This window comes from Amblyomma americanum, chromosome 6 (genome assembly GCF_052857255.1).
Source record: "Amblyomma americanum isolate KBUSLIRL-KWMA chromosome 6, ASM5285725v1, whole genome shotgun sequence".
Lineage (NCBI taxonomy): Eukaryota > Metazoa > Arthropoda > Arachnida > Ixodida > Ixodidae > Amblyomma > Amblyomma americanum.
Genome location: NC_135502.1, coordinates 65,520,022 through 65,547,900, shown reverse-complemented (window position 1 = coordinate 65,547,900; position 27,879 = coordinate 65,520,022). Strand labels below are relative to the sequence as shown.

Below are 27,879 nucleotides of genomic sequence, written 5' to 3'. Positions count from 1 at the left end.
TTCGCTACAAGCGCCCACCGGCGCTGCGAAGGCTGGCCGAGCTTTCGGCTTCGCTCCTGACTTAACCCCGCTTTGTGGAAAACCTTCGCTCTTCACTGTGTGTGATTTATAACCTTTACAGTGGCTAAGCGCTGGTAAGGGTATGCGCATATATCTGAGTATTACGGTCACTTGTCAGTCCACCACTTTGACATGGCAGTTGTCCACGTCTAGTTGTCGCGCTTACATGAATAAAACAGCAAGAAACAGGAAAACGACTCGTGTAAGTTGTATCCTGCCCGCATGAAGCCAGATAACGGCGCCCGCTCTTCAGAAAGCGCAGCTATATCTCTTGCGGACGGCGATCTCCTTCTGGCAAAAACACCGTGCCTACCTTACCGCTCGCTGTGGGCTGTTGAGAGGAAGGCCACTGTAAGACAAACATTGCGTTCCCCTGACTCCCACGGTTTCATTTCGGCCCCAAAGCCGTACCAGGTGACGATGACTGCCCTGCGAATGCTCTTCCTGGTGCAAGCGGGCCTGGTGCTCACTACCAGAATCCACGCATCTGACGCGTAAGTTTCGCCTGATTGCGGGGTTATAATACCCGCATTTTTTCTCTCTCCATAGCGTGGCGCATTTGTCCAGTTGCCCTTAATTTCTTGATACACTGCTCGCCATTTTTATTCACGTAAAAACTATTTTCGGTCTCAATATTTTTGTTTTTACAGGCCTCAAGAGAGCCAACTAATTTTGTTGCGCGAAACACAAATTGCGTATTTACTGTAGGAATGCCAAAAAAAATCGTATGAACAATAAGAATAATCGATGAATGGAAACACCAGGACACGGAAGCACGAGGATTAGCAGGATAAGTGCTGCAGCGTTCGTGGTATAATGTACTTGTTTTCAAACATGCACATGGCACTTGCAATCGAGAGTAAAAAGGCAGTAAATACTTGCTGCGTTCACTCACAGGAACAAAATGAAAAACACTTTAATTGCGACATGAACGGGGCTATATTTCTCTGAGGCAAGGAAATCACTGCTAACTGTAGATCAGTTCGAGAAAAGCATCGGGTGTGTGACGCGTACGATTGTACATATAGCGAGTGAAAACGTTAATAGCCTCCCTGCAAGGCATGTACAGTACAAGGGGTTTAAGCGCAGTTGGGCGTGCTGCTTTTTCCTCAGGAAAGGAAAGCCGAGGAGCTGAAAAAGAGAGGGAAAGTTTAATCTGGAAATGATGGAGATGCAGTATCAGTAGATGTCTGCAGGAGGGAGTCCTGTTTGTTATGCGCCGTGATGGCTCAGCGGTTAAGGCCATCGGCTACTAAGCCGGAGTTGCAGGGTTTGAATCCGGCCGCAGAGGAGGCCAAACGCGAAAAGCGCCCACGCACTGTGCGATGTGAATGCACGTTAAAGATGGCCAGGTGGTCGAAATTATTCCGGAGCCCTCCACTACGACACCTCTTTTCTCCTTTCGCTCCCTCTTTCCTCCCTTCCTCCCACTACGTGTTTGGTTGACCTGCCTTCCGAGAAGTGAGATAGTTACTGCGCCGTTTACATTTTCCAAAACCAATTTTGTTACGGCGCATTATAATTGCGGGGTTGACGCGGCCATGCTCTCTCAAGCAAAGAGGGCTGTTGTGTTCTTTTTTTTGTCTCAGCAACAGGGGATGCTGGCACTCACTTTTAAAGGAACACCGAGGACAATTGCATTCGCATATTATTCTCAGTAAGAACTGACTCTCTGGCTCTTTCTGGATATGTTAACGTTAGTCTGTCCCCAAAATTATGGCTGAGAAATTTGATCTAAAAACTGTTCCTGCGTCTCGATTCAAACTCGTGGCTGGTTGCAGCTGTTTTCAAGTGAAAGACGATGTAGGGCAGCTTCTGAGATCTGCGTCGAAAAATTCGCCGTCGACTCACGCAGTTTACCTGTAAAATCGGCCAGGGATGGCGACATCTGTACTCCGTTTTTTTTTCTAACGTATAAAAGCTCCGCTTTCGGTGAGAGTGGTTTCTTTGTGATGAACACATGGTACCATCTCGATGGAGTTCCACTTAAATTTGTCCTCAATGTCCCTTTAACTAGTATGTATCATGGCATGCGGCTTGTCCACGGTAAGTTAGGCTGACTTCCTCGTCACCTGGAAACTATTTATCATCGACGTCGTCTAAACGTTGCATTTACAAATACCTTACAGTCTCGTTTCGGTCAAGCGAACAGTCCATATTGCGACTACTGCGGCTTAGTAGAAACAGTGAAGAATATTTTGTTAGAATGCCCACGGTATGCTGGGGAGCGTGCATATTATGGCCATCTTATGGAATCACTTACTCAAGTGCCTCTAACACTAGGCTGTGTATTATGGACCCTTAGCCTGCCATAGGCAGCAGAGACACGCTATGAAGTTTTTATTTAATTATTTAGATGACATGGGTCTTCTAGACAAACTCTAATCCCTCCGTCCAGCACTCCGACTCCGCATTCTCCATGACGTGAACTTCGTCACCACATTTCCTACACCTCTCCCATTTAATCTTTCTCTGCCACAATCCCTTCCCTACGCAGAGCCCTTATAAAAGGGGACTATAGATATTCTATAGACTTATTACATACTCTATTTCCTTCCTATAGATATTTCTTTTATCTATTCATAGTCTATAGACCTTCTATAGACAAAAGTTTACTAAAAGTGTGTGGCCAGAAATCTATTGATTGTTTCTAGACTTCCTATGGGATTTGTATTGCTTATAGACTTTTCTCAAGGATTTGCGCATGGAAAGTCCAAAGATTTTAGAGAAAAGAAGCCTATGGAGACTCTATAGACTGTCTCAAGAAATTTTTGTGCGGGAGTAGCATGTTAGCGCATTTAAACGCCGGCTAAATTCTGTTTTTTTTTTCAAATAAAAAGTTCTCTCTCTCTCTCTCTCTCTCTCTCTCCTGATAGGCTACTAAAATTTGAATGATCAGTGCAACCAGGAAATGGAGCAGTTCTTCTCGCAAAGCTTTTATAATTTCCAACTCTGTGTCATACGTATACCTTACAAGATAGATTTATGGTGGTGGGCGGTGGAGCCAGTCAGTGCGCCTCACAGACACTAGTTTAAATCTTAGGTGACCAGACAGGGTCGTTTCCTGCAGTGTTTCTCCCTTCAGAAAGCACAGCGTTCGCGGCGGCGTAGGAAAATAAGAGCCGTATAGCTTCGGAGCACTACGTAGACTAGGTGAGAAGTTTCCTGCTGCTTGCCAACTGAATTGTCCGAGCATATACTGTCAGGATTGTTGTTTCATTACCGCCGGTAAACAAACGAGAAGAGCGCTGCACAAGACGAGGGCGTCGAAAGGAGAAGAACGGGACGAGCGCTCACCTACACCTATAGTTTATTGGGGTGCATTTTGGCAGATAACAGAAACGTTTCGGCCCCTTAGTCACATGCGAAATGGACGTAGTTTATGTGACCTTTGCCATCCGCTGTAAAGTTAATATAGGACGAACGGGCAGGTGTAATAATGGTCGCACGTGACAGCATGACCAGTTCATATGAAGGAAAGCTTGTTTTCACCTGGCTTTGCAGATTGACCTCGATTGAATGGCAAAATTTGAAGAAATTAGAATCTTCTCCACAAGGCCGAACACACTGTTGCTCGTGAGCTTAATGAAGCGTATCATATTAAAAGGAAGTGGAACCAGTGCATTAACGACACACCTGTATTGCTACGTGATAAAGAGTTTGAAGTTTAAAGCAAAGTGCTTTAGCGAGACAGTCCCATGAACGCAGAATGTGCTTTCGTTTCATGCCTTTTAGCCTGCGCATACGTATGTGCCTCTTGCTCAATCTATTGGTTAGTGAGCCGTTTTTCCCAATAGAGTATAGTTTTAAGTGACCGCTGGTCGTTTTCGTCCCTTCGCCATGTGTTCGTCTCGAACCGCACTCTTCACTTTTGCTGACTTGTCTGGTTATGACTTCCTCATATTTTCTCAGCCAAGACTGGCTTGTGAGATCTGTAACTTCTGGAGTCTGTAATGAATGAAAAGTACTGATATAATGAGACCAAATTTAAGTCTGCAGTGAATCTCCGCCCCACATTCACCCCGCCTCAGAGAATTTTTCCGTGACAAAATGTAGCCCGTAGTTAAAACTTTTCTTCTTACCAAAACAAGAAGCCGATTACAAAAAAAATTACAAACTCTAGAATTTTGATACCTGACTTGTTTAATATAGTCACGCAGTAAAATGTGATTTTGGCTGCTCTTGCAGTTGGCCATCGGGACGCCGCGGACCGTGACCCAGTGTTAACAACTGCTGTTTTCTTAAGTTGTATCCCACTATAGACTGTTCACTCTTCTGCTGGAAGAAATGAAAACAATTACTTTACCGTCTATGTTTATCACGGCGTGCCATGCAGGTCAGACAAGCCCGAAGTTAACACAAGATGCGGTTCTCAAGGTGACGGTGCAACGGATAAGCCGGCTGCCTGCATCCCGGCTCGCACAGCTCTCAAGTACGGAATGAGCTCTCTTCTATGTTTTTGCATCCTGCCTTGAGAGGGCCTTATCACTGGCCACAGTGGAAGTGCTTTCGAAGGATGTGGGAGCAAAACAGTGGCAAGCACTCAAGGCCTCTTCGATTCATGCGAGGCACTCGCTTCGAGTCGATATATAGGTGCGTACCGCTGGCCACTTGCCAACACCAGCCACCGAGCATCACCCTGAGAGCAGGGCGAACGTGCAGCAAAACGTACACATACAAAATAATTCAGAATAAGAATAATAAAAATAATAAGAATTCAGAATCAGAACAAGGCACATAGATAAGTGATCCCCTAACTTTCCTCCGAGGCTAATCGGCAACATCGTTTAAACTAAAAACAGGACCCGAAGTTGAGCAAATATTTGAGCGAGAAGAAATTTTTAAGACTCTCTGCCGTACCCCGTAGTCCGAGGCTAATCGGCGACATCGTTTAAAATAGTAAATATGGACCAAAGTTATACAAATATTTCGATGCGAAGAATTTTTAAAGATTTCCTGTCGTGCCCTGCAATAAGAGCACACAGGTACAGCTTGACACAGACCCATTCTTTGACAATTTGTTACCCATATTTGGTTGTTAATTCTTTATAAACAATGTACTTTTTTTCATGCATCTACTACGGGGTACTATTTTTTGTGCGCACTGTGGTAGCAACAATGGTTCGCTCTGTATGCTGCACGAATTGCTCAAGATGGTGTTACTCGTTATTAATAAACACTCAGGACCTAAAACGAGTCAGGATTGGTTGCAGCTTGGCGTTACGATTACGTTGCCTTGAATTTGACAAGTGCGTCTTAACAAACGTGCCAGTAACACTTTTTTTCCATGCCCCGTCGCCCAACACAGCAAGTGATTTTTTTTTGCGTTGAAGTCAATAAGCAGGCGAAAAACACAAGTTCGCGTGTAATAAGGACCTGTGTAGAATGGCAGACGTAGAAGAAAAACTGGTTCTTTTCTGCATCGAGTCGCCCGTGCTCTGGAGGACGGCGCAGGAAGGAGCCTATACGTAGCCATGACACCTCCACCTTACGCATCGCCGACATTCCTATCCGACGACGTTCCTGTCCCATAAATCTTCTGTGCCGGTCAGGACACGTATATGCGGTGAATTTCTGGTTCTGCACGTGCGGAACGGTGATTCCTCGTTCTGATCTCGCCAATTTTTTGTAATCATTCAGGGAGGTGAGGCGTTATCGGCGAGGGACGTTGACCTACGTTAAGCTTCGAGACAAGCGCTATCTTCTTGCGTTTATTGCGTTCAAGGTCACTTCGAAATGGAAAGCTACCTGTAGGCAGCCTTCAAAACACCTGGTAGCCTCTCGTCCCGTTGCGTCGCGCTGTGCTTCTTTGACGTCTCGCGCAGCTGTGCTGCACTGCAAACAGCTGTAAAATCTGGACAAATGAAGCTAAATGGATAAAAAGAAAGTCAAGGCGTAGAATGCATAAAAACAAATAAAAGAAGCAGCAACAAAGGCAGCCTAATAAAACGTGCCTACTGCCTCTGCCCAGCTGCTGCTGTGAAGCTGGGCTCGCATAAAAAGGTCAAAGCGATAACTAGAGATGAACCCAGCAGCATGGGAATGTCTGAAGCTGTCAAGTGAGCTGCACAAACAACGTATTCACCTCGTTGCCGCACGTAGGACTAAGTAGAGATACAAAAAACAGGAACGAGATTTTAAACAGAGGGCAAGGGTGACTAGCAAAAGCAAGAGGGTTGCTCGTAGTTGGCGATCGAGATATGTATATAATGCAAATGAATGCTGTGTGTATCTTAGCGCTAAAGGCAATAGTCGAGGACTATTTTTATTGAAAGATGTTGCACTAAGTTTACTTTATCGAGCAAATTTATATTATGATCCGGCAACTTGCATATAAATGTATAATAATCAGATTTTAAAAGACCTTGACATAGGCTTTTTACTAAAAATAAAAGCAGCAACAGCAGCTTGCACAAACACCAGCACCAGCAAAACGAAGTAGCATATACACACGCACTGTGACGTAAACGTAACGCTAAAAACCGTTGCAAAAAAAAACAACAACCACAAAAGCGCTAAATATGACAGTTTTAGGAGATCAAAGTAATGGACGATATCAAGAAATTTCGGCACATGTGTAATATTAGGCTTTAGAAGACAATTATGCGTGATGTGACATTACCATAGTTGTTGTAGAGATATGCGCTTTTTGGTGTTTAAAAATCTCCAACTTTCCTTCTGTAAATTTATTTCGAACACCAATGCAGAGAAATCCCGCAGAAGAAAAGCCAGCCTCTTGCCGCTACACCACCCGATCCTAATCACTCCTTTTTATAACGCGCCCTTAACCAATAAATGGGGCTCACTACGTACAAAGTGACATAGACCTGCGAGAGAAAAAGTTTGACCGCCGCCTCTTCTTCGCTTTTTTAATCCCAGCGCAGTCGCCGCCGGCAAAGTCGTGCTCAGGTGCTTGCGCGTGTTCCTTGTGCGCCTATTCAAAAGACGTGCGTAGCCGCATTTCGCTGCCTCTCACATAGGCTCGCCTCTACCTGGTGGAAACACGAAGATACCTTACGATGCGAGCAACATGATCTGCGGCGCCAGGGGGCTCCGGCGATGATATCCGGTCGGTGCGCAGGCTCAGTGCGGTAGAAACACAGTCCAGGGCACGTGTTCCAGCATCGACAAAGGATAGCAGTCGAGCTTCTCTGCTTACCATAACCATAGAGAATATAATTCCGGTTTAGCGATTGCGAAGTTATGTACTTCCTAACTCGAACGTTCAAGTGAAAAAGAAAAAAAAAGCTATCTTACGGCGTGTGCTTGCTGTTTGTCCGACGAATTGTCGTCCTGGCTTGGGAAGGACATCTCATTCACTGGTCGGACAGCAGCTGACCCGGCGTCGTCACGCTAGCCACAACCCAACGTGACCACGGCCGACCAGGAGAAGAGTCCAAGGCTTAGTGCGGACCCGAAAGAGCAGCCCGCACGCGCTGATGAGACGTGTCGCTGCGTTACCAGCAGTCGCAGAGGTTTGTTCCTCCTGTGTCAGCATTGAAGCGAGGACGAGGTGGAGCTTCTTGCGTGGAATAGACGGCCGTCTGGAAATGCCCTTTTGATGCGTCTGCTGCGGCAGCGTCGTGTCTAAATGGCCCCTGCCGACATGGTGCTGGACGCCCTGCTCTTGCTTCTTCTTAGGGCGGGTCCCTTGGCCGGATTCCGATGGGGTGGCGTCAAAGGGTGAGCCCATATTAGCCTTCAGAAGTGCGGAGATTCTGCTTCTCCCTATTTTTTAAAAACTGAAAGGTGAAACACTTTTATTGAATTTCTTTCCGCAGTTCAGCGTTGACTTGTGTTGCCTTCGAGTGTTGAGTTCGGAGACGTCGTGACGGGGCGAACGCAGCACAAATGGAAGGTGATCTAGTCTACCGTACAGAAACGCGTGCTACATGGCAATTTCGGCACGTTTCCATAAATGACGTCATGTTTCATCGGGTCTGAAAGTGACTAAGAATTTTTCGAGCTAGGAATGAGTGATTTGCCTGACTGGAATTTCTGTATCGCGCAACAAAGCTTGTGCGAAGATTCAGGTGTTTGGCAGCTGTTTGAGTGTGGCATCAGTGCTGAGAAAGCTGACTTGGCATTTAAGAACCGAAAACAAACGAAAGGAGATGTTTCCTTGAAGATTTATTTCTGCCGCAACTAGCTGACTACTTCGTATGCTCAAGCATAACGAAATAAAGAGATTCCTCTGGCAGTAGCGTAGAAGTCAGGAATATGAAACCAGCGATATGATTTTCACCAAAACAGTACGAAGAATGGTGCTACGACCTGCGAAAACCACCGTAACAAGTGAAACGCAGTTTTGATTGCATAAAAAAACTGTACAGTTAGTTTCCGGCATTGATATGTATGCAGAAGAGCAAGAAAGGCTTTTATGACAATGTAAGTAAATATTTTATTGAACTGTTCAAGCCAAACTGAAGAGATCTGAACAGGGGGTTTGAAGCACCTGCGTGAAAAGCTGGCATTATAGCTTCAAGAGAAGAGCACCTCTTTTTGCTGCACCGAAGCAAACCAAGTAGTGAACCTTCAGCACTTGTGTCATGCAATCTATTGCAGCAGCAGTGTTATCTCTTGGGGCAACCGCTAAGAGGTGAACGCGAAATAATTAACACCAGAATGATCATTCTTCTCCAGTTATCTGTCGCAAGGATCCCCAGGTGGGTGACTATGCAACAGCATATTTAGAAAAAAAATACCTTTTTTTTGTCTCCTGACCTTCCTGATCACCATTAGAACAGACAAAAAAGACAAAATTCCTCTGCAACTGTTTCGTATAAGTAGGAAGGAGAAAGCACACTTTATTAATTACCGGAGATGTTCGCCTGCAGATAATGTGGATTGTTTAATTGCTCTGGTACTATAGAGAATGTTGAGAGCAATCTGACGTTTGTTCAAGGAGTAGCCTTTTTACCTTGTCAGAAAAGATCGAAAGTATCCCTCGGATACTCTAGAAGGGCCTAGCCAAAGCTGAAAAGAAGAAAAAGAAACAATATGATTAAGAAATATGTTTTACCAGACACACGCTCGCAGATGAACACCCGCGAACGCAATCGAAACTAAATCTCACTTAAGAAACCTCTAAAAAACTGAATAACATTGCAAAAAGTTCCACCACCATGCGGACTTTATTGGTGCAGTTCCTGCGTTGCCATTTCATTCAGTCCTACTGTGCCAGTATGATGTCACTGAAGAGAAGAACATTGTCTTTGTAAATTATGCAACCAATCCAGTAAATACGCAAAAAAGGAGAAATTTGGAGAGAGCTTTAACTTATCGTATGTGACATAACCCGAGCATGCTCATTCTAAATTTTAGTGTTATTATAAACGGATCGTCTCGGTATAATTCCAAATGCGCTGAACATGTAGCATTGTCCGGTTCAACTCGTGGTGACTTTAACTATTTGAAAAAAAATGAGTGTTGTTGGCAGTTGGGTGCCTCGGTACACCGCATCGAGGCAGCCTAGAATGGCACTAGAGCTGCCGACCATCTTGCATGCCAGCTGCGTTGATCCCAAAGCCCCACGGCGGAGATCGGGCTACTGATAAAACCTTGAAAGGGCCTTAACCAGTCGATGAAGCACATATTTGAAATTGCGCGCTTTGCGCGCTGCTCTTACGTGGCAGCAATAAAACAAAAGCCTTTGAGCAAATGTCAGAGTTATAATAAACTGCACATATCCAACCAAAAACTTTGATTTTAACCCAACGTTTCGAAGTCGACTCGGCTCCCCTGTTTAAGGAGCCGAGTCGGCTTCGAAACGTTGGGTTAAAATTAAAGTTTTTGGTTGGAGATGTGCAGATTATTATAAGTCTTCAAACCCAACAAGACAGGCAAGTCTGTCGAAATGTTTAGTTTTCAAATGTCTAGGCAGCAATGAACGTTAGACAAAAGAAGAATCATTCAAGCCACTGTAAGAAAATAACAAGAATTGCACAACGCAGCGCTTTCAGAGCTGATCACGTGACAGCAGAAAACATATTTTTCTCTCACATCACTGCAAAAAAGCTTACAAGTGGTGATATGTGTACTTGCGATATGTGTACATGCGCGAAGCGTTGGAAGTGGTAAGACAACACATCCACTAAGGACAAGTAGTGACCGCAAATCCGCACCACAAGAATGAAGTAGCTAGGAGAATAAGAATGAGGTCGAGTGCATTTGGCAGGTGTTCTCAGATGATGAATGGCAGTCTGCTAGTATTACTGAAGAGAAATGCATATGACCACTGTACTTTACTGGTGTCCACCTATGGGGCAGAAACGGTGAGGCCAGCGAAAAAGGTTGAACTTAAATTGAGTACAACGCAGCGAGCTATAGAAAGGAAAATGATAGGTGTAATGTTAGTGACAAGAAGGAGGCAGAGTCTGTCACAGAGCAAACGCGGGTGGATGGCATCCTAGTCGAAATCAAGAGAAAGTAATGGGCTTGGGCAGGGCATGTAATGCGAAGGCAAGATAACCGATGCTCGTTAAGTGTAACGGAGTGGATTCCAAGAGAAGGCAAGCGTAGGAGGGGGCGGCAGAAAGTTGGGTGGGCGGACGAGATTAGGAAGTCTGCGGGGGTAAGGTGGCCGCAGCTGGCACAGTACAGGGTTTACTGAAGTGATTTGGGAGATGCCTTTGTTTTGCAGTAGACGTAGTAAGGGTGATGGTGATGGTGTGGAGTTGGTTTCAGGACAAGAAGACCAAAACTAGGGACAAAGCTGTTGTCTTCAGTCAACTATTTTGATTCGCACTGCGCAATTACTACATCGTAGCAGTTCTCATAATCTTCATCATCATCTCCTTTTTCAACCTAAGTGCCTCCACTGGAGCACAAAGGTTTCGCCCGCTGACCTCCAGTTAACCTTGTCTCAAGGTAGTTAAGTCTTATGGCGCATAGGGGAAAGATTCACGGCTGTGCACACTTTTGTGCACGAAGGCGCTTGCACAAGAAACTGTGCAAATAGCCCGACAAAAGGTTCGTGCACGATTGCTCAGTGACGCAAGTTAATTTTTTTTTGCCTATCAAAAGAATGGGTGATCGAGGTAACATCATTCCTAAATTTTGTTAGTGCATTTTTATCCTTTTTTTTATAGGCTCCTTTTCTCCTATTACAACCGCCATTGGCACCCTCACACATGTTCCCGATATGCCTTTTCTCTTGTGGCACGTTACGCTAATTCGACGGTAAATAGCATATCAAGCACGACACTTTTAAGAGCACAATGATTAGTTGAGTAAGCTCGTTTAGAAGATTGAACGCCATAAATGTCGTTGAAGCTGGAAACTCGCGCTCACTCATAAAATGTGAGGTTTTACGTAAAAAAAAATCTTGCTTGAATGATAACGTAAAACTAGCACAACTGCCACAGGTTACGTACCTATGGTTGAATGGTACGCAAGTTTTTCGTTTACGTGAACCCTGAGCTGCAGGTTTTTCGTTTTTAGACTGATGCCTCAATTTTTCTATTTATCCTCAAATAAAAAAAAAATGCTCCGCATAGCCTCTTACTGCTCAGAACAACACTTGCAGCTTCTTACAAGTGCGCTGTCTGTGTGATTGAACATCAGTGGCTGGCTGGCAAAAAAACGATTTGACACATGGAACTAGGTCTGAAAAGCCGAGTCTGACCGGGGCAATGCCTTTTTTTCTGCCACCCGAAAGACGGGAATAAGGTATTTTTGTGACAGGCAATGCCAGGTGTTCGCCGTTCAAATTACTTGAAAGGAGGCGTATAAACCGTCAGCTCGGTGTTCACGAGTCTTATACGGTGATCACTTCTCGTTGCGATTAGCGTACGTCGAGATGATGCTCTTTTTGTGTGAAGTGACGTGTAAGGAGGTCGCGTGGGGTAGCGGCTGGCTTAGGTGTGGTGTTCCATACATTAGACGAAAAAGAAAAGAAAGAGGAGGGGAGGGAATGATTGCCAAAGCGTTAAAAAAAACAACGTCACGAGCTGTACTTGGCATGTCTTTATTTACGAAATAAGTCTTGCTTTCTCGATGTCAGTGCACGTTAAAGATCCCCAGGCGGTCGAAATTATTCCGGAGCCCTCCACTACGGCACCTCTCTCTTCTTTTCTTCTTTCACTCCCTCCTTTATCTCTTCCCTTACGGGTGCGGTTCAGGTGTCCAACGATATATGAGACAGATACTGCGCCATTTCCTTTCCCCAAAAAACCAATTATTATTTCTCGACTTCGTGCCATAAGAACGAGATCTTGTTTTTCCCGTTGCTAGCCCAAAACAGGAAAAAAATTTATTGCGCCCAAAAGAAGAAACGGATAACCAAGCCCCTGATTGAATGTAGTGAAGCGTAAGAGCCATAAAAGTCAACAAAAATGAGTGGATGAAAATTTTGATGCGGTTGTACCAAGGTCAGGCCAAAAAGTGTGACGAGATAAAATCAATTTTTGTAGCAACGTGACGGATGTGCGCTGGCCTCCACAATGACCGGCCGCAAATTAATTTTTGGCGAAAAACTGATCCATCACTCAGACCTCGCAAAAGACGTAGGATAAATAAAAAAAATTGACACGACATAACGCTTGATGTCGAGTGAAGGATTTATTCGGGATACAAGTAATACATGACAGTGCAAGAAGAAAACTACAACAGGAAAAATTAAAGTCTGTGTGCGCAGGCAAGAACGAGCAACGAAATACTTTATTGCAAGTGTGGATGAAGGTCTTCGCCCGCACCCTGCTGATCTATCAGGCAGGAGATGCCAGCTCTTATTGAAGGAGAACTTTTGCACTTTTCAGTAGTTTGATTGATCGCTCTTCACCGCACGTGCCTCACGTGTTTCAAATGAAAAAGGTCTTGACCAGTACGCGAGGTACCTGGTTTTTGTGCTTGAAAACAACGCTCGTTTGAAACCACTTGTATTTTTAGGATGTTCGAGTACCCAGATGCCTGCAGTGTAGGATGATCAGGTTTTTGTCCAAAAATTTTAATGGTAAAAACGCCCATGCTTCGTCATAAGGGATTAGTTTAGGGAAATAATCCCATGGCACAGTTGAGATACAAATGATCTTTAAAGTTTAGTAGACGGTGTTTTCATACACCGTAGACAAGTATGGTGCAGTTGACTTAGCTTGCCTGATAACAAATCTTTGCAGGCTGATGCTCAAAGCTAAACAGCGTCCCAGTCTTGCAGTCACATATGATAGCAAAAAAAAAATTGGAGGGGACACTTAACCACCGCCTCAAGGATATGACGCGTTAGCGTTAATGAGTTAATGCCCATATATGCGGAATTGGTCATTCTCTATTTTACATTCGTAGTCCTGTGGGTCTCCTCACACCACTCCTTCCGCAATGGTGCCGCGGTTAAGGGATGCACCACTGTCCTGCGATGGCAAGTGCTCCCAGCGGTGGGGCTTGTGCGACCCAAGCTGCTCTACCCGCACAACCTGTCGCGATCAGTAATTAATTTAACAGCCACCTGCAACGGTGGCCAGGTTGTGATAACATCACTAGGTCACGTGTCCTAGGCGGCCCACCTAGGATGCTTCTCCGGCAGCAGGCCACCTGGGCTACCCTACGCAACAAAATTTTTCGCTCGCAACGCCGACAACGCCGACGCCGGATTATATGGGTAACCGGGCCTTTAGCGCTATCGCGTTAACATATCTCTGCTCAGCAATTAAATGCCACTTGGAGCCCGCATGGGAGAATGTGAGACCCAGACTGCTCTTCCCTGAGCTCCCGTGAGGCTCGTGCGCAGTGCGACGGTGGGCAGGTGGCCATTGCTAATGGTGGGCAGTGTGCTCACACTCCGGTGGGCAGGTACTGCGGTACATCCCGACGGCATGGTCAGCCAAACAGCGCTCTAGACGAACCCCTCTTGCACAACGCTCCCTCGACTCTTATCGCACATTGCCGTCGCCATCACGCGCCTATTCGCGTCGCTCTGAATAACGCGCTTGTTTCGCACTGCACCACCGTATAAGGGTGCATTCGTCCGCTCGCGAACAGCACCGTTCACTCCTGATCGCGGGGTACATGGCACCACAGTGTTCTCGACAACTTGCGATACATGTGAACTTGGCTCATGTGTTCCTGGGAGTATATGTGCTCTTATAGAGCGTGGGTGGAAAGAGATGTCCTTAGTGAATGATGGGAGGCAAAGGACCTGCTATGTTAGACTATGACGGTTTCTGATATACATCGAGTTCTGAAGACACTTTATCATCTAAACTTAATAGGTATGGCCTCTTGAGAAACCTTAGAGTATCCTGCATATAGCTCCGAATCTGCGAATATTTTTAGTGCTAAAGAAGTGCTCCAGACGTACTGACCCCGAGCAAGAATACTGTCTTGTCTTTTGCTCTTGTGTCTCTTGCCTTGTGTCTTGTGGTAATGGGAAGAGGGCCTCGCGCCACCTAGGTCACTTGGCCTTGTGGCGTCATCACAACCTCCCCACCAGATTCAGAGCAAACTGACCCCCGTGGCAGGTGGCCCTTAAATTCATGACTGGTCGCGAGAGGTTGATCGGGGATAGCAACATACATTGCAACAAGCCCGATCGGCGGCAGCACCTGCCAACGCAGGGCAGTGGCGCAACGCTTAACCGCTGCACCACTTTGCCAAGAGTGGTACGAGGGCTCTCAATGATTCATGAATGTTAAGTAGAGAAGGACCAATTCTGTATATATGGGAATTAACGAACTAAACTTATCGCGTTATACCTTTTTACCTTAAGAATGAACAAATGCTTTCGCACGTGTACTAGGCTTAACTACGTTAAACCCCTACCACTTCTTTTCTCTTTGTTTGTCTATGCTCAAAGCCGCCGGCACGGGGCTTTATCATTTTGTGACGCGAGATGAGACGAGGCTTATCTCCGATGATCGCAGCCTCACGCAACTACTTCTACATTGTCCGACATTGCTGCATCTGCTTTTAGTGCCTTTTCACGAATGCTCTTTGTCAATTTTAAATTGAGTTCGGCCGGGAGCGGTGGTGACTCTGTTCTTAGACGACCACCGATCATGTTTGTGGAGCATGCTTGTGGCTTTCACCGCCGGAGAGTTGTTAATTCTTTGTAAACACAAACCAGTCCAATAAGGAGCTTTTGTTTTGAGACTTTCGGTGCCTTCCTGACTGCTGGAGTGCCGTCACCACTACCTGACAGTATGACATCTCCTCCGCGTCATCGGCAATTTCGGAGTCGTAAGACAGATGTTGTAGACATCATCTCTGTCTACTTTCACATTCCATGTCATTGCCGGTTCCTTCAGAAGGGTTACTGCTTCGCATTTTTACTGCTACACTCAATTACCTAGGCGTTCATATCACACGAAACTTAACATGACGCACCCATATCGAATACGTGAATAATAACGCTAATCGCATGTTAGGGTATTTAAGTCGCAACTTCTCCGAAGCTCGATCTTCCCTAAACATTTTACTTTAAAAATCCCTAATACTTTCTAAGCTTGAATAGACAACATTTGTATGGAACCCTACTCATTAAAACCTCTCTCTCTTCTCGAAATTATCGCGGTAGCTCAGTGGTTATGGCGCTCGGCTGCTGATCCGAAAGACACGGGCTTGATCCCGACCGCGGCGGTCGAATTTCGATGAAGGCGAAATTCTAGAGGCCCGTGTACTGTAAGATGTCAGTGCACGTTAAAGAACTCCAGGTTGCAGAAATTTCCGGAGACCTTCACTCTAGCGTCCTTCATAGCCTGAGTTGCTTTGGGACTTTAAACACCCATAAACCAAACCAAAATAATTCCGCTCGCTTCATCCTTTCCAATTATAAACGTACCGCAAGTATCACGGCATGAAAGCTCACATCCCCCCCCCCCCCCCCCCCCAATCCCCACCCTTACAATCTCGCCGGAAAATCAGTCGCTTAACTTTTTTCCGCAAGGCATATCACCCCGTCACACTGCATGAAGATTTCATTTCACCACCCCTATACATTTCCCGTCGCACTGATGATCGTCACACGGTCGTGATTGCAAAATTCCATAAAACGCCTGTTTCCAGTCTCACCTCCCCCGGACTTCCGTCGATTGGAACCGCCTTCTGCCTGGTATAACAACGATTGAAGATAACCTACGTTTTCGCGATGCACTAGCGAACATTGTATATTCAGGAGAAAGTTGTATTTATGTTGCAATAACATTCACTGTATTGTATACATAGTTTTCTTTTATCCTATGTAACCCACTTCCCTCTGTAATGCCTTTGGCCCTGAGGCTACAATAAATAAATAAATAAATAAATAAATAAATAAATAAATAAATAAATAAATAAATAAATAAATAAATTCCTTAATTGGAGGTGTCTCCTACACAAACGATAACTGATAATGCACTTTTATTGTGTTGCGCTGCAGCAGCTTTATATATAATATACATTCACATGCTTTCCCAAAATTTTTGGCACAGCCACCACTGTACTTATCGAATTTTGTAAGGTCACTAAGAGTGCTTGCTCTATTACTACTTTTATTAGCGCAGCTGAAAACGTCAACTGAGGAAAAATTCTTGAGCTCAATAACACAGTGGCACCTTCTTTATCTTCAGTGTGTTTGCGCAAGCACAGATATTTACAGCAAACATCCTTCCATGTTATTATTACAGGCACCCGGAAGTCACCACCGACGGGGCTTCGGTTAAAGGCAGCGATTCAGGTGAGACCTGTGAAATTGGTGGAAATAATGATTACACTTCACTCTGGTCAAATGACGTCGTTTGAAAGTATTTAGGCTGCCGCAGTGGCTCATTAGTTACGGTGCTGAGCTGCTGACCCGAAAGATGCAGATTCGATCTTGGCCGTGATAATAATATTAATAATAATAATTGGTTTTTGGGCGGGAAAGGAAATGGCGCAGTATCTGTCTCATATATCGTTGGACACCTGAACCACGCCGTATGGGAAGGGATAAAGGAGGGAGTGAAAGAAGAAAGGAAGAGAGAGGTGCCGTAGTGGAGGGCTCCGGAATAATTTCGACCACCTGGGGATCTTTAACGTGTACTGACATCGCACAGCACACGGGCGCCTTAGCGTTTTTCCTCCATAAAAACGCAGCCGCCGCGGTCGGGTTCGAACCCGGGAACTCCGGATCAGTAGTCGAGCGCCCTAACCACTGAGCCACCGCGGCGGGTGCGGTCGCGTTTCGGCGATGGCGAAATGCTAGAGGCCCGTGTACTTTGCGATATCAGTGCACGTTAAAGGACCTGTGGCCATGGCAGTTATCCGGAGCCCTCCACTACGGCGTCCCTCATAATCTGAGTCGCTTTGTAGCATAACTCTACAAACGAAACCAAAATATTAAGGTACAATACTGTCAAGTAATGTTTAGACAATAATGCACGGTAAAATTTAATTTCAGTGGATACGTGCGCCGACCAGCAATAGCATAGCAGTAGAACACAGGCTTTGCTACAGCGTTGGGCCTCTGAAATAAAAATGAGGAAAGGAGCAGGCTCCTGCTTTTTAATTAAACGCGTTTGCCTATAACCAAAGTTCGGTTTATAAACGAAACTGAAGATTCCCTAGTGTGACACCCTTGTTGATATGGGTATGGTAAAGGACGCCGCGACGTGGTTTGCTTCACGCATCCCTGGAAAACTGTCCTGGCATGTTTTAAAGTGACAAGTCGTGTTATCACGCCTTTTAATAACACAGGTCATACCAGACACTCTGTAGCTCGTAATGTCGAGAACAGCAACCTGTGACAGATAAGGTACTGTCCAGAACTACTACACCTCTGTTCACAAAACTCACCCATCTTGAGCATGTGCTGATCATGCAGATGCGCACTTGAAGATAATTGCTGTATGTGTTCTACGTTTGCAATACGTAGCTGTGCACCGGACAATGATCCAGCTAAGAGTGCTGCTGCAGCACTGGGCTAAGTGACTATAACTTGCCTAATTACCGACCTAAGCACACGCATTTACGAATGGCAGATAACGGCGGTTTTTATTCTAGAGATAGCGTGGTGGTAGTCCGGCTCCCAGTGGTAAGAACTCTGTCGGGAGTCGACTTCCCGTCCACTAAAAGTGCGTCTTACAGATGAGGTGTGTCTCACATTTGCTCAAATTCCCCAGTATTCAAGCAAAACGGAAGGCGTGAGGGGAAAGGTCTCTGCACACGTGCTGTGCGCCTGTGCTTACCTTATGCAAAAGTGTTCCTGTGCGGGCGAAAAAACAAGCCGGTGGAAGTCACCGGATACGGAGAAGAAAAAATGCAACAATGTTATCAATACCAATACAGGCCACCTTCTCCGGTGATGGTTACGAGTCGACATTGCTTGATCGCGATTAGAGCCGAATTCCTCTATACGCTAATGTGTCTTGATGTTAAAAGGTGGGTCTTCGCTAGACGCTATGTCGGCGGCGGCGACGACTTGTTCCACTGGGTCGAGTGCTCGTTCTTAAATTTTTATAGTTTTTTCTTTCTTGCGGTCCCCTGTTAGACGATATGAAGTTGGGGGTGAAACTTGATAGAAAAGCGAAATAAATACCACGCTATATCCCAGGCTTGATACGTAATCCCACTCGCAAAATAACTGGTTCACGAGTGCGACTGAAGCGTAGTTTAACTGCGTCCATGCTCCTTGAACGAAGCTGTCCTTAACACAGACTTAAAAAATGCACTAAACGATGTGTAGAAGGCACATGGATTAAGTTCTCTTTTATATACAGGCACTAGCAAAAGTGAAGAGACCATGGGCGCGGTGCCAGGGCTGCTTCTCAGTGCTCTCTGACGTCGCGTGCCTATTGTCGAGATATGTGCAGCGCGCCCTCCCTAATAAGCTTTTCTGTTCGGCGACCTTTTGTAGCGATAGCTACATTACGGTAGCATTTCGAGCCTTCAGAGTGGCTGCGCCGCCACGCTGTCACGTGGTGCGGAGCAGCTGCCGGCGGCGCGGCGCCGTGGCTGATCATATGGTTCGTCACGTTGTTGGTCACGTGACCAAGTTCCACGGGGGCAGCTGTAGCTATCGCGTCACTCCAGGTTTAACCAGAGCTAAACCACCGCCATTTTTTTAAGTCGGACACGGCTTTTTTTTTGAAGAAATGCCGCAAGATATTTCTTCCACTCTTGACTTCTGCGGTGGTAGGCTGCATGGGCGAGCGAGTTTTCCTGACCGAGACACTTTATAAGTCAGCCGCTATCGCAAATCGCTATCTCGCACAACTTTGTGTTCAGGGTATGGTTCTGCGCAAATAATCCGGATCATCGCACTTCGTGGACGTGTAGCGCCAAATTTCGTGCTCTCTCGCAGCTTGCAAGCTGAGCTCAGTGACCCATCGTCTTTCGTTGACTGGCACAAGCAGCGACACCTCCGCGGGAGACATAGCTCGGCATGAGGCACAGGTTACTACACCTCTCACTCAGCAGCGTGCACGGTCACGTGAGAACGACCACAGTCGAGTGGAAGCCGTGCGTTACTGTAGACAGTACGCATTAGAGTGGCTGATAAAACTGCTATCGCGGGCTAACTCGCTTGCCCAGATATCATGGCCTCGCAGAAGGGAAGAGTGATCCCTTGGGGCTTTTATTAAAAAAAAGCCTTGCCCAACTGAAATGCGTGGGCGAACAGGCCAGAATATTATAGAGGGCGCACTGCACATATTTAGGCTAATCTCGGCAGCAGGCACTCGCCATCCTATAGCGCTGACAAGCAGTACCGGCACCGTTCTCGTGGTCTGTCCACTTTAGCTGACCCATATACGTGTACGCGTTGCATGCTAAAAAAAAATCGTCCTTTACCTCTTGCAGAAATCAATCAAATCTCCAAGAATTCTCTCCGTGTATCTAGTGTTAAGAATTGATTAGACTGTATTTTTTTAGACATCCGGCCCTGTTTTGGGCCTGGCTTCTTCTAACTACTGACTTCTTACTATAGTCTGCTTTTTTTTTTCGTGTACAAATGGTTGCACATATAGTTTCTGGATGTCCAGAGTCGCGCGGCTCAGGACATGTTGCTGTTTTATGTTCTTTTTGTTGTACTGGGCATAAAGCGCATTTAACTTTGAGCTGAAGTAGCTTTCAATCTCTCAGTCAACCCCGTTCAACCCGAATCGGGAAAACAAAAATTGAACCTCAAAGCGGGCGTTTTCAGTTGCACACAACATTAACGCTCTTTTGTTGTTTTGTCAAACGTTCTTGTTCTGCAGAACCACTGATTCTGACGCCACTCATCGCGGCAGGAAAGCTGGATGAAGCCAAGTCCCTGAGTAAGGTCGGCAGAATCGGCGCCAACTTCGAAGTTCCTAGCTACGCGGGATACATAACTGTCAACCCGCAGTTCAACAGCAACCTATTCTTCTGGTTCGTTCCATCTTTGGTGAGTATATTATGATGCGGCACCTCAGCGGAGCGGCTTTTTACAGCTCTCTTCTCTTTCTTCTTTTAAAAGCGTCAAATCGCACCAAGACCAGTGTCAATGTGATACTTATATATTTCACGAGACACGGTTAGAAAATTAAGAAGTGCGCGTAGGTCAAGCGGCTTTCCCGCGTAGCCGAAAAAATCGCAACCTTATCAATGCTGTATCGGTTGTGCATGATCACACAGCTTCCCTAACATTAGGGTACGCGTGATTTCCTTTATTATTGCAGCTCCTCTCTCCATTCACAGTTTGTGCCACCTGTACACAAGCGATAAGCGTTTGAAGAGCACTGCTAAGTCTTTGAACAGCAAGCTTGGATATATGTTTTTCACAAACTTTAAACGTGCTGAAGGGTGGACAGGAACAACTAACAAAGTGCGATGCTATGAAAAATTATAGAGGGCAGGGAACGAGTTAAGCGCGCAGTATAGACCATTCCATTCCGTTCGTGTCCCATTGGAACGAGGTTGCGCGTGATACTTTTCCGACAAAGAATTCCCCGAAAAAAAATCCTTGCGCTAATTTCTCGCAGCGCCGGAATTCACTGAAAGGAAATCCTTGCGTTGTCCTGCCCGAGTTATAACATGTGTGCCTACTAGAATACCGCATTTCCGACGCCAAAAGCGCCCGTTCGTGACGCTGGCACAATGAGATATGACGCGTAAGGGGCTTGTTTAGAAAACGAGAAGACAGTATGCGAATAGTACGATCGCAAGAAAAACGAACGGAACGTCGAGTTGCGCTCTGGCATGTCCGTATGCTGCTACTTCGATTCGAACTAATGCAGACAAGCCGACTCAGCTAAGAGAGATAGGGTTTATTGATGGGAAAGGTATAGAGGTTGGCTTGAAAAATAAATATCTGGCGTGCTACTCGGTACTGGGGAACGGGAAGAGGATGATGGGAGGAGGCATATAAAAAGTACATAATAAAAAATCAAGGCACTTTCTAACATCACAAACGCGAGGCAAGGTCCGTGTCGCTTAAAGAGCGTGAGAGCGCTCACGTTGCCTCTACAGTTTTCAAACTATCTGGCCAAGCGCCGGGGATAAAACCCCCGAGAGGGGCCTTGTGTCCATAGACTTCAAAGCAGATGCGAGCATGAGTCTTTCACTTGCATATGCTGGACACGCCACTAAAACATGTTCTATAGTGGCGTGTCCAGCATATGCACTAAGCTAAGCTTTGCAAGGTAGCTTTGGAGTCGCACGTGACAGCATTCCTGGCAGCTTCACAGCTCACTGATCTGCAGCGTTTTTTTTTTTTCGCGCATAATGCTACCGGTGCGGCCATGATGTAGCACTTGCTGCAGAAGAAAATATAGCATCGTTGTTCACCGCATCCCGGTTTAATTAAAAAAGAACACTATCTATTCGCCCGCACGGATTGGTTGATAACCTCAAGCTGCTTTTTTGGAGAGGCCCTGCGCTCCCACGCACGTTCTGGGCATCCACTTGTCCATCCCGTCGGAGGACACGTAGTTCGATCCTTGGTTTCGCTTCCCGAGTCGCCCAGAGTCTGCCAAGATGAACCGCAACCCGTAGCCGATCGTAGAATGCACGCTTCCGCGCGTTTTCGCGTATATATAGATGACCTGGAAAGAAGAATATGTGGCTAAGTACGCGCAGATGAATACGCAATAAGAAAAAAAAAATTACGACGTTTAGGTTTGTTGCGTAAATCGTGAAATTCAGCGAAAGATAGAGTAAATGGTAATTCATCTAAATCCGTGCACATTTCATTATTTGCTTAATCTCTTCCTTCGTGACACGGTTGAGATGACCACCTGCTTCAAGAAGGGCTGCTTCCTTCCCTTTCCTCTCCTGTCCTTTCCTTTCCTTTCGTTCTGTTAATTTCCTTTCTTTTCCTTTCCTTTCCTTACAGCTGCTTATAACCTCTACGCAAACACGCGCACTGTGTGGCTTCGGCAAAGCATGACGCCCGTGCCTCGAACTGTGAATCAAGTATGAATCAAGCGCGTCGTAAATGTTGTCAGTTTTTATTTTTGAAAAGTGTGGGCACAGTATTGGGGGATGTTATCAAGCATCGACCCTATAGCGCATGCCCCCTACGTCCAACCTTCCACATCTTTGTGGGCTGCGGCTTCCCTGGCACATACAGCGTCTGCGAGGCGCTTCGAACTCTTGGGCGGCGTGTTAAGACTGCACGTCTTATCCCATGCCTACAGGAACCAGCGCACACACAGACTTGCACACGAACAACGTAAACGACAGGTCGGAGCTCTCCGTCCCGTCGTTCCCCTTGTTCTTGTGTTCCATCTCTATGAGCGCTGGTTCCTGTAGGCTTGGAAAATAACCTGCTAGCCCATCAGTGAGTATTGCGTCCTATCCGATGATGGCAAAGGTTGCACGAGGCACGCGGAACGAGCTACATACCACGGTGGTCAAGTGACTGTGAGTGAGCCCAACCCAAAGACGACGAAGTTATCGCGAGGCACGTGCGCATTGCCGGAGTACTCCCTTCCGCGGTAGCCCTGGCTGTGCTTCGCCCTCGCATATGTTGCCTTTATCCAGACTCCTTATTCCCCCTCGTGACATCCCCTACTCTGGTAAGCTAAGCTGGCGTTACCCTTCCCTTCCTACTCGTTGCGTTGTCCGTGCTTCTCTCTCAGCTGCGGCACAAGCCATTGTAAAGCGGTGTCCAACCCCGTTTACGTATTTGTTTCAAATTACTAGAGTGATTTAGATAGCGGACATGTGGCCGCGTTCATGTAGACGAAACCAGTATAGGTGAACCAGTTCGGCTGGTCCGGTATATGCCTATACTAGCCTATGCTATAAATGTCTCCACTTAAGCCTGCATCACTCATTAAACCTAACGTTGTTCCTAATTTTTTATTGCGCAGTCTAATCCCAAGAATGATCCCGTAGTGTTGTGGCTGCAAGGGGGACCCGGCTCCAGTTCACTGCTCGGTTTCTTCGTCGAGCACGGTCCGTACCGCATGTCTGAAGACGGCAGCAAAGTCGAGTTCCGCAACCTGACTTGGGCTCAGCGCTACTCGATGCTCTACGTGGATCAGCCAGTTGGATCTGGCTTCAGCTTTACGGACGACGACTGCGGCTACGCTCGCAATATGTCCGACGTGGCTCGTGACATGGTCGAGTTCCTCCAGCAGTTCTTTACGCTGTACGGCGAGCTCTCCAAGAACGAGTTCTACATGACCGGAGAGTCATATGCGGGTATGTGATCCCGCTGACAAGCATCTTCCACTGACGCGTTAGCGGTGTCGAATAGTTTCGGGGCCACCATCTGACTTTGCTCGACTGAAGAAAGTGCAGGCTGGTCAATTATAATTGTGGCGTTAAGATTTACGACATATATGCATTGACCGCAGCGGTGGCCAAGTGGTCGAGTATCCGCCTCGCATGCGGGAGGTGCGGGGTTCGATCCCCAGTGGCGCCGGGCGCCCACCGGTGATACAGTGGGTACAAGCTTTCACTTGGTCTCGTGCTCGGCTAATTTAGGGTGAAATGCTTGGGAAATGGGTCTTTACTCCACCTTGAAAAGTCGGAAATACTTTGTGCCATGGCGCTCTTTGGCCATGGATGCCCTTGCGCCATAAAGATCCATAATCATCATCACATATATGGATTTTTGCAATTGGTTGATGCCGCACGTTCCGTCATATTAATACTAGGTGCGCTTCTGTTGCTTCCTGAAGGCTTATTAAGATAAGCCATCGAGTATCGCTCTCTGATTATTATGCTACTCTAACCATTGACAACCTAAAATGTATTAGAAACCACATTTCTCATTCCAGCCTTTCGGTTTTTGCTCCTCACTCGCAGGCAAATACGTGCCGGCAATCGGCGCCGCATTGCACGAGAACGCAAAATCTCTCCGGGTCAAGATAAACTTCCGAGGCATCGCCTACGGCAACGGATTCACAGACCCGATCAACATGATGGACTTCGGAGAGATGCTGCACGCCTTCGGCCTGATCGACCGCATCGCTGCAGACTACATGACGCGCGTCTCCGGTCAGGTGGCCGACCACATCCGCGCCGGTCACACCCGAGACGCCGCGATGCTAGCGGACAGACTCTTCTTCGGCCTCATGCACCGTGACACTTACTTCAAGAACCAGACGGGTTTTAACTACTACTACAACATGCTCTACGACAATGCACCCGCGGACAACGTAGCGTACAGGGCACTGGTCCAGAGGGCAGACATTCGGCAAGCCCTGCATGTCGGTTGGCGGAAGTTCGACGTGTCCCGCAGCGTAGTCCCCAACAAGTTCATCGACGACCTGTTGCGCTCGGCTAGGCCCCAGTTCGCCGTGGTACTTGAGGGCGGCTACAGGGTGCTCGTGTACAGCGGCCACCTGGACTTTGCCATGTCCACGATGGCGACCGAGAAATTTCTATCTCAGGTGTCCTGGTCGTACGCCGACCGCTGGGCCCGCGAGCCCCGGAGCGTGTGGCGTAGCACGGACGGGAAGAGCGTTTACGGCTACGTAAAGACTGTCAAGAATCTCAACTTCGTGGTGGTCAGGAACGGCGGCCACATGCTGCCTTTCGACCAGCCGGCGGTCAGCATGGAAATGATCACATCGTTCATCGACGTCAAGCCGCCTTTTATCGACTAGGGCTACTTCTCCCGTGTGAGAGCTTCCTGTAGAAAGAGCGTGATACGGTCACCGGTGGTCGCGTTTGTTACCTTGCTCGAAAGCCATTCACGCAGATGTTTTAGTTCGAACTGTAGTTCGCCCAAAGTTGGGCCAGGTGTCGAGGGCTTGTGTCGAGATAGTGTGGTGGCCATATTCGACGTATGCGTAGTGTTGTATGCGTTATCAGCAGCAATGGGCCCCCACGAAACACAAGCTCGTGTAAAGGAACAGCATCAGTCAAGAGGTGATGCGGCTGGCTGTAAGGGGACCTCATTCACACAAACTTCTGACGAGCTGTACGCATGGTTACAGCTCGCCTTGAGTACGTTACTCTTCTCAGTAGCTTTCGTCTAGATCAGGTATATACTAATATTCACTTTATGAGGGCTAGGGCACACCGTCGGCAATTTAATCATTAAAATTTGCTCAGGTTGCTTAATTTTTTACTTGTTAGAGGTCTACTTAGCCTTTATGCTGCTGCGGGCGCTTTACTGAGATTTTACAAAGGAAGAAAATTGGATGCCAATAATACTGATCAACTATTGAAATAAATGATGCAATAATTATGTAATGCTAGCTACTTGATGCACAAGTGCGAAAGAACGCAAACTGATTATTTACAGACTTGGTTAAAGTCTGCATAGCCTGTAAGCTGCTGCGAGCATGTCGCTGCGATTGTACTAACAAAAGACTGAATATTAAATGTTTTGAGACTGAAGAGCTAAGGAAAACAGCTGCGCAATAATTGCGCTGAGCTAATTTTTTATTGCACAATCAAATAAAAGCTCTTAAAATCGCAGTGTTCTTGAAGTGTAGTCCTACAGACAGGGGGTTTGAATTAATACTTTCTGCAATTTTTAAAAATAGGCTTTTTGAGGTAGAAGAGCGCTTTTTTCGACATACCATTGTCAGGAGTGTACTGCATCACAGTACAGCTAAGAGGTGCTACTAGCTGGTTAGTTCACTAATATTTACTAGCCAACTTTTTAACTACTACTGTTACGCTTCTTAATTAGAGTCGTGTAGTCGGGCATAAGTAATAGCTTTATCAATTTCTAGAATTTCGAAAACGCGCTTACCCTCGGCGCTGTGGCCCAACAAATTCTGGATACATCGCACCAAAATACGTGTGTTTTCGAGAAGCTTGCATGCAAAGCAACCGCTATAGTGCACGTAACTCGTCGAAATAGGCAAATTTTGTTTTGCCACAGCACCAAGGGTAACCGAGTTTTCTAAATCCTAAAACTAGTGTGCATATTACTTACAGTGAGCTACGTGCCTCTCGATAATTAAGGGGCCTAAATGTAATAGTTGAAAGCTAACTATTCAGTATTAGTTAACCGTCCTGCTCTTTAGCAGATCTTAGCTTTATTTTGATGTACTACCCCGCGGATAATGCTATGCCAGGAGAAGCGCCTTTCTTGGTCAAAAAGCCAATTTAAAAAAATTCAGAAAGTCTTAAGCGAAACACGCTGTATAATTACTGGTAATGGAAACCAATAATCCCCCTGTTCAACGTCATCTGCATCGAGAGAAGCATGCAATGGCTGAACATTTTCGGCCTCCCTGTCAATGGAACCCCATGACATGGTACCCTCTTTTATAGTGCATAAACCTTCGTCCATTACAGCGGGGTGCGCGGACGTACCACAAGAGCTTTTAACCAGAGAGCGCGCAGGAACAATGAAAAAGTTGGGAGACGTGCGATGCGACGCACTTAAGTGAACGCCTTTGAAACCTCAACTATGCACGCATGCTGCAAAATGTCTACCGAATCGCTGGCTGCAAGTGCTTGCGGACAACTGCAATGACTGCATTGAAAGGGCATATAAGGATTACAAAATACGTGAAAAATCGCCTCTGAACCACCATGGGCGTACTGTCGTTCTTGCTGTACGCGTTGACCTTACGAGGACGCAGATGTCTTCCTCCGGAGGTCAGTACTAGGAACAATCACGTACCCTACACAAGCTGTCAGCTCGACTGACTGTTTCATGATGATGTCCTTAGCTTCAGGGACACCTGTGACAGCCGCCGTAACTCGTAATGTCAAAACGCATGGCAGTCTTTTATCTGTGCGGTATGATGAACCTGAATGTGATGACCTGCGTTTTTTTTTTTCGTTCAGGTTCGCCTACGATGCGGTGTAGAAGCATGTGAATAAAATTTCTTCTCGCCCGATAGCATTCCTGCATTCGGTTGTTGCATTCGCAATAAGCTGATCGTGACTCTGCTGCGGGGGAATGTTCCTTAAGAATATGGGTACATACCGGGAAAATAAAGGCGATTAGAGTTATGTCTTTCTGTTTGGATTTTCTTTTTTTATAGATATATACCTTAGCAGCCCTTCTGGTAGAGAGAGGCCGGACAGATGGTTCTTTGACACACACAAAGTTAACAACAAATAAGAAATCGTCGGAGTGCTCGCCAAGGTTTCGACAAGAGACTTGTCTTCGTCTGGGCAAAGCGTTCATTATTGGCGAGGTTTATACCGGATGTTTCCCCTATGATTTAACACCGTTTTTAAAGATAAGGTTTTAGAGTTAGAAGAGCGCCTTTTTTTGGCATAGCATTGTCAGCGGTGTAGTAGATCAGAATACAGCTAAGACGTGGTAACAAGCAGGGTGGTTAACTAATATTGAATAGTTACCTTTTCGACTATTACTGACAGGCTCCTTAATTATTGAAATGTTTGTAGTCCACCGTAAGTAATATCATTATCAGTTTCTATAATTCGGAAAACCCGGTTATCCTCGGCGCTGTGGCCCAACAAATTTTGGCTATTTCGACGAGTTACGTGCACTGGAGGGGTTGCTTTGCCTGCAAT

General features: G+C 46.3%; 1 protein-coding gene across 1 annotated transcript; it reads left to right on the top strand.

The window, feature by feature from the left end:
- Window positions 1–331: 331 nt before the first annotated feature.
- Window positions 332–27,350, top strand: LOC144093614 (venom serine carboxypeptidase-like). Its single transcript, XM_077627175.1, has 6 exons — window positions 332–554; window positions 4,397–4,492; window positions 16,656–16,705; window positions 20,205–20,374; window positions 23,286–23,619; window positions 24,229–27,350. Exons 1-6 carry the CDS (start codon window positions 481–483, stop codon window positions 25,029–25,031), a joined length of 1,527 nt encoding a protein of 508 aa, XP_077483301.1. The 5' UTR covers window positions 332–480; the 3' UTR covers window positions 25,032–27,350.
- The last annotated feature ends 529 nt before the right edge of the window (window positions 27,351–27,879 follow it).

Excerpts from the sequence above, each read along its gene's own strand:
- LOC144093614 (XM_077627175.1), top strand. The coding sequence starts at position 481 with ATGACTGCCCTGCGAATGCTCTTCCTGGTGCAAGCGGGCCTGGTGCTC. Across the intron at positions 555-4,396 it reads AGAATCCACGCATCTGACGC|GTCAGACAAGCCCGAAGTTA; the intron begins GTAAGTTTCGCC and ends CGTGCCATGCAG. Across the intron at positions 20,375-23,285 it reads TCTGGTTCGTTCCATCTTTG|TCTAATCCCAAGAATGATCC; the intron begins GTGAGTATATTA and ends TTTATTGCGCAG.